Below are 23600 nucleotides of genomic sequence, written 5' to 3' on the forward strand. Positions count from 1 at the left end.
GAGTCTAGACAGGCATGGATGTAAACTGCAACTTGACTGGTTGACGGAGGCATACAACCGCAAGGCGTTAATTCTAGTTAGTTTTAGTTGTTACTGTGCCAAAGCACCCCACCTTGACACAACTAAGGTTATTGGACCGTGACTGATGGTTGGCGGTATTTTTTCATACTAATATAGTTTGCACAGAAGTGCACACACTCATGTCAGACTCCTAAACATAATTTAAACATGTGAAGGGTATTTCAACAATCTGCAGCAAGTTTCCCTTCTCCAAGTGTTATCTTATCTTGTTTTAGAGCCACCAAAAGCTTTAGATCTGCAAATTCTGTGAAAATGTAATGGAAATTTGTTTTTTTTTAAAGTCATCCCTGTATTATGAGGTAATGCAGGGAATAATGATAAAATAATGGCTTTACTAGAGAGTTCCGGGTGTTGAGAAGTGTTCCCATTTCCCACAGAATGTGATATGCTTCACATGCTTATTTGTGATTAACAGAATAAAGGAAATAAAAAATGCTTTTACCAGTCCTTGTGCAATACTAGGAAAGCACCCTTAACCAAGCTTTGACCTAAAAAAAAAAAAAAAAGGATCACCTTCAAATTGGAAACCAAATGATGACAGTTATGCCAACAGCTGCATCATGATAACATCCCTTCTGGCTCCTTAATCATGCTACTATCCACACATACAACTTATTGTAGGCTACAGTATGTGCCCTGCTTAAAACGTATTATTCGCACATTCAATTTATTTCTTGTGTTAAACCCATAGACTGTAAATGGTCACTGTTGTCGAGCATTTAAAGTACATTAATATTAACAGTCTATGGTTAAACCAAATGAAATTTTTCTCTAATATTACTCTTACTACTACTAAATCCAGACTGTTTGCTGTCCTCGCCCCTCAATGGTGGAACAAACTACCTATAGAGATCAGGACTGCAGAACTCATCTGACTGCAACTTGGCCCATAAAATTATATTAAAAAAGAATAAATCTTTCTCTATCTCTTATTGTATCTAAATGTGGCACTTTAATTAGCAGCACATTTCATGAAGTTGATGTACTTGCATGATTCTTGCACTTTTGGTTGAATGCACTTATTGTAAGTCACTTCGGATATAAGCATCAGCTAAATAAATGCAATGTCCAGGATCGGTTTCCTATTCCGCAACAGGACCTCTTTCACTCATGCTGCCAAACTTGCCTTGGTGAAAATGACAATCTTACCAATTCTCGATTTCAGTGATGTCATTTACAGAACTGCCTCAAACTGAATAAACTAGATGTTATCTACCACAGTGCCATACGTTTCGTAACTAGAGCCCCTCCTGAACACCCACCACTGCAACCTCTATACATTAGTTGGTTGGCACACCATAGCTTCACCCACCCGCAACCTGCGCTCTAGCAGTTACATCTCCTTGGTCACCCCCAAAAGCCAGCACCTCCTTTGGAGCCGCCACTCCTTCCAGTTCTCAGCTGCAAATGATTGGAATGCACTTTAAAAAACTCTGAAACTCAAAACCCTTATCTCACTAACTGCCTTCAAAGTACATCTGTCTGAGCTCCTGTCCTATCACTGTACGTGCTAACCATTCTCCATCATTCATGCTCTGTTTTCACACACACTTATTGCATTATTGCATTCCATTATCTCTGTCACGTCCCATTGCATATTTGCACAGATGCACATCTTCACCTGCATTGCTATTGTCATATTCTGCTTACACCCTTTTGCACTATTCATCCGCCCAGGTTTGCTCAACTGTCATTCCTCCAACCTATGTGTCACACAATTTTTATACACCACAATCTGAACTAACTGTATATTGACTCTTTACTACATCTCAGCATTCTATAGACTGCCATTCATGCATATCATGTTATTTCTGATCTACATCACTACGTAGTCCACTATTTAAACTAACTGTATATTTTCACTACATTCAACATCTACATAGACTGTCTATTCCGGTTAACTGTGTTATTACTGACCTATATCACTAACCAGACCACAATTTTCACTAACTGTATACTGACTCTTCACTATATTTCAGTATTTATGTAGACTGTCTATTCATATATATTGCGTTATAACTGATCAACACCACTAACTAGATCATCATTTGCACTAACTGTTTTTGTTTTGTTTGACTCTTCACTACATCTCAGCAGTGTTATAGACTGTCTATTCATGTATATTGTGTTATTACCATATCTCTTTCACATATCCTTCGTCTTACTTACACCTCACTTTGCACCAGCTTTGTAATGCCTACTTAATCTGCACTTTATGTAGCCTTTTGTATTGTATTGAAAGTGAAACTGTAACTGTATGTTGTCCTGCGCGCTTATGCTTTTCTTGGCCAGGTCGCTGTTGCAAATGAGAACCTCTCCTCAACGGCCTACCTGGTTAAATAAAGGTTAAATAAAAAATAAAAACAATGTAATGTACTAGAAAGGGGCTGTATTAATTGATTTAAAGGAAGACAGTGTCAGTCAGTTATCCGTCTGTCCATCTAACACTTCTGTTAATCAGGCATTCAATTTAGTCAGGTCAAAATTTCCTGTTGACCAGCACTTTTGTACAGCACAGTTTTGCCAGAAACAAACATTTTACTGTAATACTTCAAGGTCCTTGGAGGTGAATAGCGTTTTTAGTTTTTTAGTGACCCTCTCTGACGTCTCCTGCAGAGGAGGAACAGTACATGTCCCGCCCGCCTATTTTTTTTTTTTTTGCAGGGTGGTAGGCGAAGACTCATGAATATTCATTAGGGAACTCATCCCTGAATGGCTAGTACTCTTTGCCTGCTCTGGTTGGGTTGGTTAGGTTTAGGCAAGAGGAGTGGGATTGGTTATGGTTAGGGTAAGAATGTCAAGGCGAGCCAATCAGGGATGAGTTCCCTAATGAATATTCATGAGTCTTCCTCCCCTACCACCCTGCAATTTTCTTTTTTTTTTAAATCGCGTCCCGCCCCCCTCCCCCCCCCCCACCACTGTATAAAAGGCATGCTGCTTTCGTGGTATTAGTAAAAATTGCAGCCTCTATGGTCCACAAGCCGTTTTTTGTGGTACACTTTGGATATACTTTTGTTGTGTGAAGTATTCTTCTACTCTCTTTCTGAGTCTTCTGATTTCCGACAGTCAACCAAACGCACCATCAAGTTCTCGCGTTTTTGCGGTGCTTGCGCGACGGTTGATCTTTCTGAGCGCAGCATCTACAACATGGCTGACGTTACAGCGGTAGAAGAAGAGAAACTCAGCAAAAAGTGAGCTTAATCTTTTATTCCATCGCATTTTAACCATTATCAACCCTTAACGCAGTGTTGTTTTCCTCCAACAATTTGTTGTTTTAGCAGTTATGACCGTTTTAATTTGGCTATGCAATATTATTAAGCGTTGCATCAGGTCAAACGGTGATAGCGAAGTGAGGGCTCCATATGGTGACACCACAAGCCTACAGATCCCAGGATTCAGTTCGTTTGTGTCTCTTGGTAGTTGTAGTCCTGGACATGAGCTGAAACTAATCGCAATAGTGCCGTTTACTAATCAATAAAACTACAAGATCCACAATTTAATCAAATAAATTGCATCTGTACCTTGGTCGTGGCCACAAAATCGTGTGGTTTCGTTTCCTTGTGTCAGATATTGCTTTTAACGTAGGGTATATTTAATGTAACATTTCTCTAGCTTCTCTGCTATTATGTATTTTAGGAGTATAAAGGCGTCTGAACAATTCTTAAATCATGCTAAGTGGTTGTTCTTCGCTCTTGCTAGCTTTAACGTTACTATCTCTGACTCAGTCTATGTCTCTGACACACCCCTGGCTAACCAAAAGTAAACCTAATCTGATTCACTACAAGTTAACCTTACAAAATAGTTTTTACCTTTTATTGACTGGATTTGTGATCTGGCGAGGGTCTTGGTGCAGACTAGTAGAGTTATATTCTTCTAGTGTAAATTTTGCCTGGTGGGCCAAAGACAGCCTCTACTGTATATGCTGTAAGCTACACTGTCTTTGTATATATGTCTATTTTTTCAGGTCTGTCTGCTGACTGTGGTAGCTCAGCATGCTGTGTCTGGTCAGGGCAGCCAGGCAGCAGCTGTGCCAACTTGCCTTTGGGGTCAGGGGACAGTGGTTAAAATGTGCACCCCCATGTACAACTGCAGTCCCTGCTCAAATGTACGGGATCCGTTGGAGAGGTGACAAAAGGTTGGTGGCTTTTCCATTTCAATGAGAAAAACAACCAACCTTTTGTCATCTGAGAAAATGAGGTCCCCTTTCCCCTTTTGCATGAGTGTTTGTCTCTGTTAGAAGTTGATTGTGCCATGGCCTTGTGTTTTATTATTATAATTTTAAAAACCAAAATAGCATAAAACGTGCAATGTGGTTATGTGGGAAATTGTGTAGTTTATTTTGTGCAGTTACGTTTTGTTAAGCAGTTGCAACTTCAGTTGTAGTTGCATTATTGACAGCAAACTTCTATATCTAAAATATAAATATTATAAATATTCAACCTTTTGACTCCTCTTTGATTGCTCCTTTCTTACTCATCAGTGAGCTGAAGAGACGAATGAAAGCTGAAAAGAAGGCGGCCGAGAAAGAAGCCAAGGTCAAAGAGCAGGTGGAGCAAAAGCAGGAATCCAATGACCAGGCGGCACAAAATGCCTGTGGGTTGGATGAGGAGACACTTGACCCAAATGTGAGAGATTTATGTGATCATATACCTTACATTTTTACTTATTATACCCTTAATTTTTCATGGTTTTTTTTTTTGTATAAATGGGATAATTTGTTTCTCTCTAACATAGCAATATTACAAGATCCGCACCCAGGCCATTGAGGACCTGAAGGGCACAGCAGAGGACCCCTATCCTCACAAGTATCATGTAGACTTGTCACTTACAGAGTTCATCGAGAAATACAATAATCTACAACCTGGAGACCAGCTGACGGACGTTGTTCTCAATGTGTCAGGTACCAGGAATATTTTATGATATTAAACATATTTGCCATTTATATGTGCAGTGTAATCCATCAGTAGATAACCTGTTAAACTTGATATATATAATTTAACAGGCCGCGTCCATGCAAAGAGGGCTTCTGGTGCCAAGCTGATTTTCTACGACCTGCGAGGTGAAGGCGTCAAGTTGCAAGTCATGGCAAACTCAAGGTACAGCATGTACCAATAGCCTTGGTTAAAAAAAAAACTGATTGTACTGATATTTAGAGGCATCATGACTGCAAACTGATGGAGATTTGTACAGAGTTTATCCAGAGTGCCATGGATTGGTGAAGTTGTTTACAAGTTATAATTATACTTGGTGTGGAGCAGAAAAGAGAGGGTGTCGAGGAAAACTATTAAAACATGTTCAGGTTCTTGGGAAGCTTCATTGTGTCACACACTGAGTCAGTGCACGTTATTGCAGCAAATGTTTGTACTGTTATGTGGGAAATTCATTGGCTATTTGCATTTTAAAAAACACAGACTGCAAAACCACTCAACTCATCAAGATTACTTGATTATGTGATTATTTCAGTCAGATGTCACATATTTGTGTTGTGAAATGTTATTTGGTATATCATCGCACCTAACTATTTGTTTTTCGTTATGTGGTTAATTGAGAGTTCAGTGAGTTTTCTTCTTTCACTCCTTCAGGAGCTACAAGTCTGAGGAGGCCTTTGTAGCCATCAACAACAAACTGCGGCGCGGTGATATTATCGGTGTTCGCGGTAACCCAGGGAAGACCAAAAAAGGGGAGCTGAGCATCATTCCCATCGAGATGACCCTACTATCACCATGTTTGCACATGTTGCCCCACCTCCACTTTGGCCTCAAAGACAAGGTAATGCCCAATAGAGTCCAGATCGGGCCGAATTTTTCTGTCAGAGCCCGGCCCGCGTCCGACAGAGCCGTGACCGAACCTGGCCCGAGCCCGACAGGCATTAAGAAATTTGTGTCCAAGGCCGACACAGTTAAAATCTCGTTTTTTCTCATACTAATGACACATGTAGGCTACGTTTTTGTGTGGAAAGACCGCTTTTATTAAGCAACTGTAGGAAGGCATTCGGAAATGTCAACAGATGAGGCATCAGCACACACGGGACAACAAGCGCACGTTAATAAGCTGTTAAAATGTTCAATGTGTTAACCTTTCCTGCTTGCTTCTTTTCCAACCGTGATCAGAAAACCAGGGGAGACTCGTTACCTCCAGGGCCGACGTTATAACATGAATATCGTCTGGGTTAATATCCTCTTTCCTTCACTGAGCTCTCTTAAAGGAGCTGCAGCACCATTTTACAACAAATGCCTTATCGCGCTGATGTGACCGAGCCCGACCCGAACCCGACCATAATTTCTAAATATCTGTCCGAACCCGGCCCGGCCCGTCGGGTCCCATAGGGTCCCGTCAGGGCCCGGCGGGTACCGTCGGACTTGGGTATCCATGCCTTAATGCCCATCATGATTAGACACTCAGTAAGTGAAAGATGCACTTTTGTCCCTTTTTCTCGAAGACACTAAATCACAGTTACTGCAAATACCACATTTTGAAGGGAGAGTGGACTACACAGAGTCAAAGGATTATTTCTTAAGTCCCACTATTTTCAATGTACATACTATATATATATATATATATATATATATATATATATATATATATATATATATATATATGGCATTGGCATTTAAGTTAAGCATTTAAGTTTGATTTGTCAAATACAGGTGTCGTGGCTGTGGTATAGAGGCTAAGCATAGACGTTACCTCCACACCATCACTGAGGGACAAAACAAACCAACACATGGCTAAATCAAAAGTGTAGAGTTGTAATATTTGGAGGAACACAATGTTAAACTCATTGTTTTATTTTGCTTTTCTCCCGTTGGACAAAAGGTTTACCTTCATCTGTTCATGGAGTCGATTGCACAGCAGTTCTTTACCATTGTAGCAGTGTTTGATTTTTGTTTTCTCACTGAAAGCATGATGGCAGATGATGATTGATTGTTGAAGTGAGTGTGGTGACTTCCATGTGCAGTAACATGACAAGTATATCGTCATTGTATATGCCGCCCCGCTTGCTTGGCTCACTGGCACACCTACAATGGAATAGAGCTATAATTGATGTTAGAAGTTTTTCTGCTGCAACTAGTCAAAGTTTCACTGTGAGAACATTTGATACGTGCCTGAAGGGAAGATTCCAGTTTACCTGGTACAATGTTACCTGCAAGATTTGTGGTCTTTTCAGAAACTGTGCTGTTAGAGGACACATGACTCTTACCAGAGAAATAAGAATCTAGCAGAACTGACTTTGACATAAGTTCAAAATCCCCTCTGCTTTTTATTATATTAGGGTTTTGTTTTTATTATCAGCCAGCCCCAGTTGCCATAAAGCTTTTCAGTGTTAAGGCGCTGACACACTAACCCAATTATCGGCCGTTTGAGGTCAGTGACTCGAGTCCGTTCGGTGTGTTCCGTGCCATCGTCCGTCCGAGGGGCTGTCGGTCTTCATTTTGGCTGACCTGCCATGTTCAGTCGGAGACAGGGCAGTCGGGACTCACCCGTAAACGGGGAGCAGAATGAGCGTGAGTAGAGTCTCTCAAAATCTGACAAATCTTTTAAACTGACCTTTGTTGAGCTGAAATGAAGACAGATTCAGCAACTGCATGGCCTATTTCTCGCTTAAAATGTTTTCAGAAACATGTTTCAGTGAACTATTTTAGTACAATATGTGATCGTATTCTGAATAAGCCGCCATGACAGTCTGGCTTTGAATTGACGCGTTCGTCCAATCAGCTGCCGGTTTTCATTTTTTGGGCAACAATGCAGATTGGCGCCGCCTGCTGTTATGGTCTCTTTGGTGTCTTCTGTGGCACTTTTTGGACCAACTCCGGGAGACTGATCAGTCCGACTGGCTTTTCTGCCGACGGTTGGCCGTCTGGTTGGTGTGTAAATGCCATTAAAGTGATGTTAATTTTACTGAATTGTGTTCACAGTAGCCTGTGTTGATGGGAAGAAGACAAAGTGACCAGTCATTACAAAAGGCAATAAGCAATGTTGAAACATTTTTGTCTCACCACTGTGTAATTTCTTTTAAAGGAAACACGATTTCGCCAACGCTACTTGGATCTGATTCTCAATGACTACGTGAGACAAAAGTTTATAACTCGCGCCAAAATCATCACATACCTGCGCAGCTTCCTGGACCAGCTGGGCTTTTTGGAGGTAAGAATTGGTGTCTGTAGTGTGATGAGACATCCAGGTTGACGTCACACAACTAATTAATTAAACAGTATATCTTAAGTTGAGTGGAAAAGGTTTGTTTACACAAATTTGCATTTGAATTTATACAAAAATAGGGATTTTATAATGCTCTAGTTTGTAAATTTGTTCCACATTTAAGGCAGTTAGAATTAGTCAGCGTAAGCTAGTTTGCTGAATCATGTTTGTTGTTACTTTAGATTGAGACACCAATGATGAACGTTATTCCTGGTGGAGCAGTGGCCCGTCCATTTGTTACTTACCACAATGAGCTGGATATGAACCTGTACATGAGGATTGCTCCTGAGCTCTACCACAAGGTAATATGATTTTCAGTCACCCATCACTTTCCAGAGCTGTCCTTCTCGGTATCAATCACTACCAGGGGCCTGGCCTGTGGAGATCTTATTTTTTACATTGGTCAAATATTAACGCTGCACATAATATCTTTACCACAGATGCTCGTGGTTGGTGGAATAGACAGAGTGTATGAGATTGGTCGTCAGTTCAGGAATGAAGGCATCGATCTCACTCACAATCCAGAGTTCACCACCTGTGAATTCTACATGGCATATGCTGATTACCATGACTTGATGGAAATCACAGAGAAACTACTCTCAGGTAAGTGAAAACGCATATAGTAGTGAGCATAGTGAGAAATAGTTAATAGAAAGCTAGCTGGTCGCCTGGGTAGCTCACCTAGTAGCGCGTGCACCCATATACAGGTAGGGTTGGGCATCGAGAACCGATTCCTACTTGGAATCGTTTCAAAAATTACGAATCGTTTCTTTATTGGAATCGTTTGGAGGATTTGGTTTCAAATCTGATCATGGGTTCCAAATTTAACATGCGCGAGTTTTGGTTTCCGTAGCGGCCAGGCGCTTGTTGTGTTGCATCCTTGGAGCACAGTAAGTGGTGCTGTAGTGTGGCTTTATTTTACATTGAAAAAGCCCTGGAAAACTGCAACCCACCTTTTGAATCAAAATAAAACTTTCCTCTTATTTGTGAAATAAGCACGTGACCCGTTTCAACTCCACCCCTCAAAGAATCGGAATCGAGAATCGATAAGAACCCGGAATTGGAATCAGAATCGTTAATATCCAAACGATGCCCAACCTACAGGTATGTCTTTATCTGGACATACCTGTTTAGACAGGCGTTGATTGGTATGCGTATGCACCTGGTCTGCATTCTTAGTATTGTGTAATATTGTGTATCATGTCTCATTATGTATTGGGTTTTTGTGTTATACCCCTGTAAAGAACTTTGTGACTCGAGTCTGTGAAAAGCGCTGTATTAATACATTTTACTTACCTACCTATTTTTGGCACTCTTGTTAAGGAGATTCCCTTTGCTACAGGTGTTTTTCAAAATCCTGTTTTTCAAATGTAATAAAACAGCTGAGCCTACCCTGTAAACTGCCACACCTAAATTATCTGCCATGCACACTAAAAATGAAACTAAAAAGCATGTGCAGTGGCGTCACATTGACTTACTATCAGTGCAGAGCATGCCGTGAGAGGAGCCTCCTTGTCAGGTGGCATTTCTCTCTTTCCTCTGTCTTGTTTTTACATTGCAAAAAAAATACCATTGTCAGGAAGATTGGCAGACTTGAATCCTAACTTCAACCATGTATAAACTAAACAATTTGATAGATAGAACTTGTTAGGGAGGTGCACAACCTGAGAGGAAGTGTTGCCTTGGAGACTCAAGGTAAAGAAAGTGAAGAGTTGAAGTTTCACTTTTTATTTCACGTCAGGTGCAACAAGAGCAGAACTGTTTGCACCAGTGTAAGTGGCAACAGCAGACCTCCTAACAGTAATGTGTCAATTTGGGATTGGGAGAATATTCCACATAAAAAATCTTTTCATGTATTAAGCCGGTAATGAGCTGAATGGCAGACAACAGTTGTATAGAAATACTGATAACATGCAATGTATGTATTCATATGTCATTGAGGATGGCACTATTGCAACAGGAATTTATTGTATATTTTAAATATATAAATTTGGCCATTGTGCCATTTCTTCTTAATGTCTTTTCAGTTAAGTCACAGAAAGTGTCCAATGAGGAAATAAAAAAACAAACTGCTCTACTTAACACAGTCAGTTCAAAAAAACGATTATATTCGGGTTAAGGCAATACCCCGATTTCTCAAACACGATGTAAACACCTTACCCCGTTTAAAGGTCCCATGACATGGTGCTCTTTGGATGCTTTTATATAGACCTTAGTGGTCCCCTAATACTGTATCTGAAGTCTCTTTCCCGAAATTCAGCCTTAGTGCAGAATTACAGCCACTAGAGCCAGTCGCACAATGAGCTTTCCTTAGGATGTGCCATTTCTGTGTCTGTAGCTATTTAGGGGGAGGGGGGGGATGGCCTTGACCAACTGCCACTTTTCTCGCCATGATGTCTCTCTCTCATGGGTGGGCCAAATTCTCTGGGCGGGCAAAGCAGAGAAAGGGGAGGTAACTTTGCTCCTTATGACCTCATAAGGAGCAAGATTCCAGATCGGCCCATCTGAGCTTTCATTTTCTCAAAGGCAGAGCAGGATACCCAGGGCTCGGTTTATACCTGTCGCCATTTCTAGCCACTGGGGGACCATAGGCAGGCTGGGGGAACGCATATTAATGTTAAAACACCTTTTATAAAGTGAAATTTTCATGCCATGGGACCTTTAAAATCGAAGTTCTAATAACCCAGTAACAGAGGTAGAGTACTCCTTCAGTAACCGGGGTATGCCTCCATGTATACACCTTAACCGGGCTATGATCGCTTTTAGCGTCTGCGCATGCTTCAACTGCCCCTCCCATGCAGTGGTTTTTGAACCGGTCATAATCCGTCAGTGCCCTGTGAGTCGTAGTCGTTGCTATGACACCATACAACAAAACAGCGATACTTGAATCAGCGGGCCATTGGCAGCAAAGCCTGCAGTCCGTCTGCTTTACTCCCTGCCGAGGCAGCAGCAGCGGACATCACATAAGTGGGTTGTCCATCTCCGGGGCTGTCAACGTTGTGTCAACGCTGCGGCCGCTGGCTAACGTTAATGTTATTTAGCTAATGAAGTTAGCTTGCTAATTCCACCAGACACTGGTTACAGATAACGTTATAATGAGCCGAACAAGTTGTCAGTCATCTGGCAGAAACGCTGTGCTGTCCTCTCTGCTTTAGGAATGGTGAAGCACATCACTGGAGGATACAAGGTGACTTATCACCCTGATGGTCCGGAGGGACAGGCCTGTGAGATTGACTTCACGCCGCCATTCAGGAGAGTAAGCATGACGCACGACCTGGAGAAGATTATGGGAGTGAAGTTCCCGCCTGCTACCAGCTACGACAGTGATGGTGAGAATTTGTTCAAATGGACTTTACGTGAGAAGACAATTGTCTCTGAAATGTGAGCATAGCTTTTGTCATTTTCCTTCCTTTTGTCGTTTTTTTTTTTTTTTTTTGAGGTGACTTGTTGAAGCCTTTTTGTCTCCATTTAGATAAACTGCATTGCTCCTGTGACATATTTTTCTCTACATCTCTCTCATTGTCTCTATCCCAAATATAGAGTTTATTCTTCATGTTATTTCTATATTTCACGTTTTATATATTCTGTAAGCTCATTTGTGAGTTCTCTTTATATTTCCCTTTTTACTCTTTTGTCTTCAGAGACGCGTGCATTCTTTGACAAGCTTTGTGCACAGAAAGGAGTTGAATGTCCTCAACCCCGAACCACTGCCCGCCTCCTTGACAAGGTGCTCTATTGATAAACCTCTCCATCGGATGTACGCTTTATTGATTTTTTTCAATTGTTATATTTTAAGATCTGTCACTAATTACCACCCTCCACAGTTGGTTGGAGATTTCCTTGAGGTCACCTGCATCAACCCCACATTCATCTGTGATCACCCTCAAATCATGAGTCCCTTAGCAAAATGGTGAGAAAGGACTTATTTCAACCTTATATTTATCCTTTTTAAAAATGCAGTGCCCAGGTTCATACTGAAACCTCATCAATTGTTACAGGCACAGATCAGAGAAAGGCCTAACGGAGCGTTTCGAGCTCTTTGTGATGAAGAAGGAAATCTGCAATGCTTACACTGAGTTGAATGATCCAATAAGACAGAGACAGCTTTTCGCACAGCAAGCCATGGTGTGTATACAAGCATAAACTTTATTAATTTTTTTTTTTATTTTTTTTTTTTTACTGTTTCAGTGAAAGTTGGTATATTGGTGCATGTTAATCATTTGAGTGGGATCTTTTTCAGGCCAAAGCTGAGGGTGATGATGAAGCCATGTTCGTTGATGAGACCTTCTGCACAGCTCTGGAATACGGACTGCCACCAACTGCCGGCTGGGGCATGGGCATCGATCGTCTCACCATGTTCCTCACTGACTCCAACAACATCAAGGTAAAGCTGACGTATGAATCATGATGCAAGCAGATGCGGACATTTTTTAAGTCCTTTTTATGTCAATGATGAAGTAGATTGTTTGTCACTGTCTTCCAAACCGACCAATAGGAGGATTAAATGTTCCTTGTGGACTTTTAACCACTCACTAGTAGCGCTATGGAACTGTTTTTCTATGAGTGGTTTGTCTCGCAAGGACTCGTGTGCATGCAAGTGCTAATGGTTTCTCACTTTTAAACTGATCAACAGGTAGTTGTAATTTCCAACAAAACCAGGTAAGAAGAGGCAAGCTAGTAAATATGGATGTTAATAGATACACACAATGCTTTTTGGTTAGTAACCCTGAATGTAAACATAACTTTTGTTTGCGCTATAAGAACGTTTTGTTAATTAGTGTAAAATCCAGCTCTGGTTAACGTAGGGCACTGTGTTCATGTTTAGAGTCAAACTGACCTGAACTTTGACAGTGTCAAAAAGAAATCTGTTCAATGAGATTAACTGAAAAAAGTGATTTCTCTAGACATAGATGTCGACCCAAAATTATGGTAACCTAAAAATCACTTGATTCTATACTGGAAAGTTGTTCAGTGCTGTCAGTTTTCCCATCATTAGTGCTGTGAACCGAGTACACTCTTATAGTCTGCACGTTCACAATTAGAAAACAGAAACATTATATCACTGTACGATGATAATATTTGTCAGTAATCCCATTTCCAATGTTACATGAAGTAACACAATTGTAAAATGTATCAGTTATTAACTTAGCAGTCATTCTTTCACCTCTCTTTTCCATGTAATTCTTGCCTTTTTTGTTCTGTTTGTGTTACTATAGTCTGATGGCACTTGAAGGCAACATTAATGGACCGATAAGAGCCTAAAATGATTGGGTCCCCAGATAGCCCAGTTGGTAGAGCGGGTGCCCATATATAGAGGTTTACTCCTCGACACAGCGGACCCGGGTTCAACTCTGACTGCATCCCTTTTCTGCATTTAATTCCCTCTCTCTCTCCCCTTTCATTTCTTCAGCTGTCCTGTCAATAAAGGCCTAAAAATGCCCAAAAAATAATAATAAAAAAAGAGCCTAAAATTATTAACTGTTTAATCAGGTACATGGTGTCAAAAAAATTTATTATAAAACCGTAATTATCAAAGTAACAAATGCCTTCCCCCAGTGCATCTCAAGAGGAGTCTTCTTCTTTTATGTTCATGCTGTAAGAGAAAACCTCCTGTGCTGACAGTTTTGTTCTTTCACAGGAGGTGTTGCTCTTCCCAGCCATGAAGCCCGACGACAATAAGACCTCAGCGCCCACAGAGGGCACCTCTGTCTAATGACATGACCTCTGACCTCTCCTGCTATCTGATCTGTGCAGGAGTCCGTATGGAGTAGGAGCCCTGACCTCACTTTGGTCATCAGTGGAGCTTACAGGTTCTGTCTTTTATTAATTAGTTAGTCTGTCAAATGTTTGATTCTTGCTGTCATTAAGGGAAATCATCTTCTCAGTTATATGGTTGGCTGATAAACGATGACTAATGCTTCTTTTTTTTTTTTTTTTTTCTTTTGTATTTCTTACACTTTTGCCATCATATTTGCCACGTCCTCCTTGTTTGATGTAAGGAGACATTTTAATCCTTGGTGTCATCTAGACCGTAAATCAATGGTGTTTGATCAGAAAGTCATGCGTGATCTGCTGTTCTATGCAAACTTGGATAATATTTTTGAATATACTTTGAGATACTTCATGGGGGGCTTTATTCTGGCTACTAAATACAGAGTAGATAACCACATAACAAAGTTAAAGAACCTCTAATATTTTTAAGTATATTCATCCGTTTTTACCAGGTGTGCTTATATTCTGTCTGAGACTTTTCATAGACTCCATACATTACGTACTCCTCTGCGAAGATGTTTAAACATGGGTATGTCTGAATAAAGTACATATGAATCAACATTGTTTGCTCTCTTGTGATGATTGTGGTTCATCTTTGACAGAACAAAATATGATGTATTCCAAGAGCCTAAGAGTTTATAGCATATTGTCAGGTTTACAGTGGCTTAGATTTAGATAATTCTGATGGTACATGAGACAAACTATTAAAATTATTTGTCTGTCTTTTGATAACTGCATTTTTTAATGAATTGAGAAAAGTTACTTTAAAAAGACATCCATCCATCTTCGTCAGCTTATCCAGGGTCGGGTCGCGGGGGGAGCAGCTCCAGCAGGGGACCCCAAACTTCCCTTTCCCGAGCCACATTAACCAGCTCCGACTCTGGGATCCCGAGGCGTTCCCAGGCCAGGTTGGAGATATTATCTCTCCACCTAGTCCTGGGTCTTCCCCGTGGCCTCCTCCCAGCTGGACGTGCCTGGAACACCTCCCTAGGGAGGCGCCCAGGGGGCATCCTTACCAGATGCCCGAACCACCTCAGCTGGCTCCTTTCGACGCGAAGGAGCAGCGGCTCTACTCTGAGCTCCTCACAGATGACTGAGCTTCTCACCCTGTCTCTAAGGGAGACGCCAGCCACCCTCCGGAGGAAACCCTTTTCGGCCGCTTCTACCCTGGATCTCGTTCTTTCGGTCATGACCCAACCTTCATGACCATAGGTGAGGGTAGGGACGAAAACTGACCGGTAGATCGAGAGCTTTGCTTTCTGGCTCAGCTCTCTTCTCGTCACAACGGTGCGATAAATTGAATGTATTACCGCCCCCATGTGCCGATTCTCCGACCAATCTCCCGCTCAATTGTCCCCTCACTCGCGAATGAGACCCCAAGGTATTTAAACTCCTTCACTTGAGGTAAGGACTCATTCCCCACCTGGAGTAGGCACTCCCATCGGTTTCCTGCTGAGAACCATGGCCTCAAATTTAGAGGTGCTGAAGGTCACAGGCCGATGATGCCATCTTTATGATTTGTTAATTATTTATTAGTATCTGTAATTTCATCTCAAATTTATTTTCTTTCCCCAATTTCTGTTTTGTTTTTAATTAAAGATAACAACACATTGTTTTGCCCCTGTAGGAGTGCAACATAAAAAGGTCAATCTCTGCGGAGAAAACCTCCCTGGTTTGTGCTTGTTCCTCCTGCAGATGCTGCTCCAGCTTAGCTCTTTTTTTTTTTTTTTTTCCCCCGTTTCCTCTCTTTGGATGGGGATGTTAATACTATATGGAGTCTCATCTTAGTGTCTGCCGCAAAGCTCATAGTAGGCTTGAGATAGTTGATGATCCCTTTGGCTGTGAGGATGCAGGCCATAAAGGTGATGTTCACATCTTTTTATTTCAGCAACAGGTGGATATGCTTCACCAGCTCGTTTTTTAGAGGCCTGGTTCCTCTGGTGCTGTGGTGTGTAAAAGCAATCAGACAAATGAACTGTTATTAAACCAAATACAAACAATCCATGATTTAGCCACAAATCTTCCAACATCTGCATCTCTCACACACTCAATTAGCCCCCAAACTCCTTCACTAATAAAAAAGCAACACTTAACTTTAAACTATAATAAAACTGGACTTGCCCTTAGCTGCACGCACAATATACACAAGTACCAAGTCCGACTCTCAAAAAAAAAAAAGAAAATGTTTTGTCTCACTCTTCGGGTAGGGAAGAAACTGTGCCACCACTTCACAGGAACTTGGTCTCTTGTTCTTAACTAGATTAAGATTAACTATCCACAACATTCATATGTTCTTATTATTGGTTTTATATTTTAACTGGATCTGATTGGCTAGTCAAGGTAAAGATTAGCTACCCCACTGTTTTTCCGAAGACAGACATACAGTGGGGAGAACAAGTATTTGATACACTGCCGATTTTGCAGGTTTTCCTACTTACAAAGCATGTAGAGGTCTGTCATTTTTTATCATAGGTACACTTCAACTGTGAGAGACAGACTAAAACAAAAATCCAGAAAATCACATTGTATGATTTTTAAATAATTAATTAGCATTTTATTGCATGACATAAGTATTTTATCACCTACCAACCAGTAAGAATTCCGGCTCTCACAGACCTGTTAGTTTTTCTTTAAGAAGCCCTCCTGTTCTCCACTCATTACCTGTATTAACTGCACCTGTTTGAACTCGTTACCTGTAAAAGACACCTGTCCACACACTCAATCAAACAGACTCCAACCTCTCCACACTGACTATGTTTACATGCAGCCAATAACCCGTTCAAAACCGGAATATTAGCAATAACCCGGTCGCGCACGGCCATGTAAACACCGGCAAAAACCCGAATATGCTACCTGGGTTACCCCTTTTTTAACCCAAAATTTTGGTCATGTAAACACGTATTGGCATATCCCCATCAAAAGGAACATTGATTTGTGTTCTGCGCATGTTCTATTCGCAAGGAATCTTGGTCTTTTGAGTAGAGGAACTTCTTGTTTGCGCCAGAAAACATAGTTATAATAATAATTGTATACTATAATAATATAGTTATATGTCAATGTAGAAAACCTGCGCGCAGTATACCGGAAGTAAACAAGAAGTAGAGGTAAACATGGCGAGACACAGCACAGCACCACACTTTTGGAGCGAGGAGGAAACCAATTTCTTTATTAGTGTGGTGAAAAGCATGAATATAATGTCTTTTGTTGACGGCAGAAAGTACCGAGATAGTGAGATTTATAAGAAGGTGACCGAAAAGTTATTGCGTCTTAAGGTTGTCCGTAGGCTATGTCCAGACGCTAACCGTGCGTCGCCGTTTACGTCGGCATATTGCCAATTGATTACAAATTCCATGTAGGAGTAACTCTCTCTGCTCACGCATGTAAACGGGTTATTCCGAATGTTTCAGAAACCCGAATAGTGACCTTAACCCGACCATAACCCGAAAATTGACAGCTTGTAAACGTAGTCAATGGCCAAGACCAGAGAGCTGTGTAAGGACATCAGGGATAAAATTGTAGACTTGCACAAGACTGGGATGGGCTACAGGACAATAGGCAAGCAGCTTGGTGAGAAGAATTACAGCCGCTAGTGCCAGTCCCACAATGAGCTTTCGTTTGCCATTTCTGTGTCTGTAGCTATTTAGGAGGAGAGAGGGGAGGGGATAGGTGGAGGGTGTGGCCTTGACCAACTGCCACTTTTCTCGTTTGAAAGCCATGATGTGTCTCTCTCTCTCATGGGCAGGCCAAATTCTCTGGGCGGGCAAAGCAGAGAAAGGGGAGGTAACCTTGCTCCTTATGACCTCATAAGGAGCAAGATTCCAGATGGGCCCATCTGAGCTTTCTCAAATGGCAGAGCAGGATACCCAGGGCTCGGTTTACACCTATCGCCATTTCTAGCCACTGGGGGACCATAGGCAGGCTGGGGGAATGCATAGTAATGTTAAAAAACCTCATAAATGTTCATGCCATGGGATCTTTAATAGAAAGCTAGCTGCTCATTCCTCGACGCAGCGGCCGCTGGTATCATATAAAGACATACCTGTTTAGACAGGCGTTTGGTTGACTGGTATGCACCTGGTCTGCATTCTTAGTCTTATGTAATACTGATTGTGTATCATGTCTCATTATATATTGGGTTTTTGTGTTATACCCCTTTAGAAATGTTTGACTCAAGTCTGTAAAAAGCACTTTATTAATACATTTTACTTACCTACCTATTTTTGGAGATTCCCTTTGCTACAGGTGTTTTTCAAAATCGTGTTTTTCAAATGTAATAAAACAGCTGAGCCTACCCTGTAAACTGCCACACCTAAATTATCTGCCATGCACACTAAAAATGAACCTTAAAAAACGTGTGCAGTGCTGTCACAATTACTTTTACTTTTACCATCAGTGAGGGGAGCCTCCTTATGAGAGGAGCCTCCTTGTCAGGTGGCATTCCTCTCTTTCCTCTCAGCCTTGTTCTCACATTGCAAAAAAATACCATTGTCAGGAAGATTGGCAGACTTGAATCCTAACTTCAACCATGTATAATCTAAACAATTTGCAGAGATGGGAAGTAACAAAGTACAAATACTTCGTTACTGTACTCAAGTAGATTTTTTTGATGTTTTTACTACTCTTTATTTTTGTGCTGACTTTTTACTTTTACTCCTTACATTTTCAACACGAATATTGGTACTTTCTACTCCTTACATTTTACAAAATTGGCTCATTACTTTAGTTTTAAATAATTTCAGTGCATTTACCCTTACTATTTTTCGCGTCATCAATACCGAATTCAGTCTAATTGGATGGGAATATACGTTGCACTTGACGCACCACTACAAGACGACTCGACAGATTCGGCGGCATTCATTCGCGGCAAATTATTGTGGCTTGAAGATTTACTATCTGTCAGTTAATTTCTTATTCGCTGCTGCCATCTAGTGGTTGTTAGTTGTAACTCAAAGTATGGGGAACTTCTTAAATAATTTCTGTTTAGTAATTCATATTTTATCCTTTTATTTTCTTTCCAGAAGCCATATTTGAGCACACACACATACATGTAGATTCCTTTAAATGTTAAAGGGAAGATTAAAAAAGAGAAAGTGGATCTGTGAATTCTCACAGAATCACAATTAAATTCCTATCTTGCTTCTAGGTCAGAATCTTATTAACCTGGAGTCCCAGTCTCTGTCACATTAATCATACATGTGATGTTTTAGGCCTATTGGCGGGCATTCATTTAAAATGTAGGCAATGGCATATCAAGAGCCTTTTTCCATGTCCACTGAAGTTTCTCAGCTTGCAGTCTAGTAACATTTGTGTGAATGTGAAGCAAGATCAAATTAAAAATATTATTATTTTACGGGGCTACTAGGAAAAATCATGCCAAAACTGAATTTAAAAAAGGAAACTGAAAAAGCAAAGTTGAAATGTAAAATTATTATTTGAAAATGTAAAGTGCAATGTAACAAGTCAAATAAAAAAAAGCGCAAAGCTTAAATACAAATGTTTAAATAAGAAAAGAGAAACATCAAATATGAAACTCAAAATGTGAAATGGAAAAGCTTAAATGGAAATACTTAAATTAAAACCTAAAATAGAAAAAATTCATAATTTGATTTTAGCCTTTATAATTTTCTCTTTTGAATTTTACATTTGACAATTGTCCTATGGCATTTTGAGATTATCTTTTTCCATTTGGATGGAAAGCAGGGGGAGTATGGGATTATTTTTGTGCCTTTTAATTCCAAGCAAAACTTCTCAAGTATCAAACAAAAAACACTAACTCAAGCAAAAAAAGTGTCACCTCAAAGGTAAAACTTAAAACTTGCAAACAAAACCTTTGTGTAGTTGTAAACTATTGGTCTTATATTTGTTTGAAACTAGGCTCGTTCGAGATGAGCCAGATCTGCGCAGAATCGATCACCGGCGATCGCCGCCCAATGCATGCCGGTTAGATTTGTGTCCGACTTGATGATCCCGACTTGCTCTGACGTCATGCACACGTGGGCAACGATACCAGGCTCGTTCGAGATGAACTGCGCCTCGCCTGTAAAGTAGACGAGAGCAGGCGGCAGCAGCGGGGGGCGGGGACAAAAATCCGCTCTCAAGTCGGACAGTTTTCCAGCTGACTCCAGCAGCCTTCAGGCTGAACAGGAAGTGACACAAACACTGTGGTCCGTTCGGGTCCGATTCCGATTTAATAAAATGTTATCAGACCCATATATCTGCTCCTACACAGTCTCCAGTTGGTTTTATTATGACAGAGTAGCTCTCAAAATGCTCTACATGCGATCTGTTGCTGATTTTAATTAACAACAGACTGTAGATGATCCGTAATCTGAACAGATTTAGTCTCTCTGACTTCTAGCTAAACATCACTATCAGCCTCACAACATGTGTTCTGTAAGGAATAAGCTTTTAAATCAGATAAATCGCAGTTAAAATCCCTCCAATTCAAAATCAATAAAAAGTTTATATAAAACGTCATCATGTTGAGTCGATTCTGAACCAATCAGCTGTTCGATCAGCTGAGAGGCCGGCGTTTCCCAGCATGCCCTGGGTCCACCTGCGTCCGCCTGGCTCTTGCAGTTGGTAGGCTCGTTCGAGATGAGCCAGATCTGCGATTTGTGTCCGACTTGATACCGACTTGCTCTGACGTCATGCACACGTGGGCAACGATAATCTCACGAGACCAAGGCGGCCGCAGTTCTGAGATGCAGGTAGCGCAGTTGCTTTTCACCAACTGCAAGAGCCAGGCGGACGCAGGTGGAAGGCTATATTTTAGTCCTTTTTTGGTTTGGGGGTGTATTACAATATATGTTAATTTAACAATCTTAGCAGTAAAATATTTTTAGCCAAGAATCCATTTCATATATGGGAGACCTTAGAGATGAGGAAAAACATTGTTGGGTTTAGTTCTACCTCCGGTAGGGGTATCTCAAAAATTTTGGGGCATTGTCACTAGCCTATGGCTTCATGTTGAATTTAGCCAGCCACCAGGACACATGCACATCACATCAAACCATAAGGATCACTAAGCAAAGTATTTGTCAAGGGCTTGGTGTGTTAGTTAAAATACATAGTTTGGACAGTAGTAACAATATGCATTAATTCTAAATATTGTTGACATTTACAGGGCCAAAATATACGTCCGTTATCTGCCATCTTGAAGTAGTGCAAAGAAAGAAGAAACAGTGTGTACAGATGGAACATTATCTAATGTATGTGTCAACCTCTAGCTATAATCCAGGCGTCCAGGAGTTGTGTGTGATATTCCTGCACCACCCTCAGAAGTGTTGTTGCAGACACAAGTCAGCAGAGAAATACAGCTTGCCTTAGGTGAAACTGAATATGTGAAATATATACATAACCCAATTACTCAGTATGTTTGTGTATTGTTGGTGATGAAAAACGGATCCTGACCTGTGATGTACTGCAAATAATGACTAACACTGAGTTCCAGCTTCTTCTACCACCGGAGCCCCAGCAAAATACGTTCAAATATCCATTATCTATGTGAAGTTTTATATTGGACTAAAAATAAAGCATTATAATAGTCTCAACCTTATTTCCTGTATTATATAATGAACCAAACAGACAAGGGTGAATGTAAAAAAGTGTTTTAATATATTATGTGCATTTTAAAATATAATTACAGTAAGACAATGTAAACACAAATTAAATTACAGGACAGTATACTGTAGGATATATTGACACAATGGACTTAGAAACTACAATTACACCAATGAAAACTTAAGAAAAAGGTTATTGTAAGTGTTCATTGAATATCTCAGCAAATTATGATCAATACATACACTATTGGTCTATACCATGGCTGTTTGAAGCCTAAGCACACGTAGGCCCAATCCCAAAGTGAGCCCTGAGGACTAAGGACTAAAGACTCACAGACTTAATTGATCTCAGGTACTAAGTGAGTGAGTGTGTGAGGCCACATGGGCTCAGATAGGTAGAAATGGGATCGGGACAGCACTTCACGAGATCACATGTTACCTTGGCGACGTTTAATAACAAAGATGTTGCTGACACTTGCCGGTTTGGGAATTTTCATTTTAAGTTTGTTGCTTTCCACACGGCCAAGGCCCAGGAGACGGCTACCTGATTCCAAACAACAGGTTGGTCTGTTCCGTGGTCGTGTGTCGTGCTGTTGTTTACCTTCGTAATTTCCGGGTTTCCCTATCGTCTCCGCGGTAAACGTCACAACGCTTTGAACTGTGGGTTATTCCCTTTGGTGAAGTCTGCATCGATGCAGACTCATGGAAAGGGCTCGGTAAGTGTGTACTCAAACCCTCACGTCCTTTGAAATTCCACATTGGGACAACCCTAGGCCCTTACGAATTTCGCAAGAACGTGCACCAAAGTCCGTGAGTCTGTGAGTCCGGACTTTGGGATTGGGCCGTAGTGTCTCCTCCACAGATAGACTGAAGGCTCCTCTCCCTCTGCTGCTCACACCTGGTTGGTCTGCCTGCTGCTTGATGTGCGCTGTGATAGAAAATTATAACAAAGTTCATTACACAAATCAAATGGTAACAAAGTTCATATTGACAACTGCAGCTTATAAGCTTGGGTGATTTACAATTAAAATAACTTGCTTTTAAAGTAGCCATTAGCAAATGTGTAGGCTTTAAAAACACTATGAACATTTTCCTTATGCTGACCTGCTTGCAAATGCAACAGAAGACATGTAATTAGAGTTAGGATAGCCAGTCTTTGTCATAACTAGGAAAGTACAGATGAGCACAAAACTAAACTAACTAGTTAAGCAGTGCTAACACTGCATTTGTACTGTATGTCAACCTCTAGATATAATATATTACATTCACAGCTTCTACATTGTACAACTTAACTAATATTAGCATTGTGTATTATCAGGCCAATAGCAACCACAACAATTTGTAGTTAGCTGGATAATAATTTTTCCTAATAGCTACGTTACCTGGGAGAGCATCGTAGCTCTGCTCGGGTCCTGCAGGTCTCTACAGAGAGAAGACAATAATGAATACAGCTCCATTGAGTAAGGCCTCACGAAGAATATATGATTCCCATGGCAAATTAGCTCAGTAACGTAGCTGGCTACAAGTTTTAGATAACGTTAGCAGTTAGCTAGCTAGTAACTTAACACAACGAAACAACAAACGTCTAGTAACCATGCTTGCAACGTAGATCACAGATAATATATATGATCAATATTTACACTTTATTAATCTTGTAGGAATCCGCTGTGGAGTGGCTTGTGTGTCCTCCAGACCAGACTGAGTCTCTAATGTTAGTTTACCTGCACTGAGGCTGAGCTGTCACTCAAACTTTCCCTTAACAATCATTAGCCAATGGGGACGCACCCCTGTAAGACCCGCCCACGCGATAGCTTTGAGTCAGAATTGCAAACAAAGAATCTGGAAGCGCAAACAAGAAAGCTGGGAGCAAAACTGCAAACGTGATGGAGAGAGCAAACGACTGATCATTGAGAAAGAAGCAGAGGGAACTGTAAACAAAAGGACAGAATATCAAACAAATATAAGACCAATAGTTTACAACTACAC

General features: G+C 40.8%; 1 protein-coding gene and 1 long non-coding RNA gene across 3 annotated transcripts; one reads left to right on the plus strand and one right to left on the minus strand.

The window, feature by feature from the left end:
- The first annotated feature begins 3057 nt into the window (after positions 1-3057).
- On the plus strand, positions 3058-14613 carry kars1 (lysyl-tRNA synthetase 1). 2 transcript variants are annotated; one of them, XM_039795652.1, is made up of 15 exons: positions 3058-3272; positions 4046-4216; positions 4562-4706; positions 4816-4981; positions 5084-5177; positions 5664-5850; positions 8101-8226; positions 8463-8582; positions 8721-8883; positions 11436-11609; positions 11922-12007; positions 12105-12190; positions 12279-12405; positions 12521-12664; positions 13919-14613. In XM_039795652.1, exons 2-15 carry the CDS (start codon positions 4074-4076, stop codon positions 13991-13993), a joined length of 1836 nt encoding a protein of 611 aa, XP_039651586.1. In that variant the 5' UTR covers positions 3058-3272; positions 4046-4073; the 3' UTR covers positions 13994-14613. The 2 variants fall into 2 exon arrangements, with proteins under 2 accessions (XP_039651586.1, XP_039651587.1); XM_039795653.1 differs by lacking the exon at positions 4046-4216 and having other exon boundaries at positions 3060-3272.
- A 1154-nt stretch (positions 14614-15767) lies between these two features.
- Positions 15768-16679, minus strand: LOC120556363. The gene is made up of 2 exons (XR_005638845.1): positions 16639-16679; positions 15768-15995 (listed from the first exon to the last, which is right to left on the minus strand). It is a non-coding gene; the product is annotated as an uncharacterized LOC120556363 (long non-coding RNA).
- Between the last annotated feature and the right edge of the window lie 6921 nt (positions 16680-23600).

Source organism: Perca fluviatilis, chromosome 3, assembly GCF_010015445.1.
Source record: "Perca fluviatilis chromosome 3, GENO_Pfluv_1.0, whole genome shotgun sequence".
Classification (NCBI taxonomy): Eukaryota; Metazoa; Chordata; class Actinopteri; order Perciformes; family Percidae; genus Perca; species Perca fluviatilis.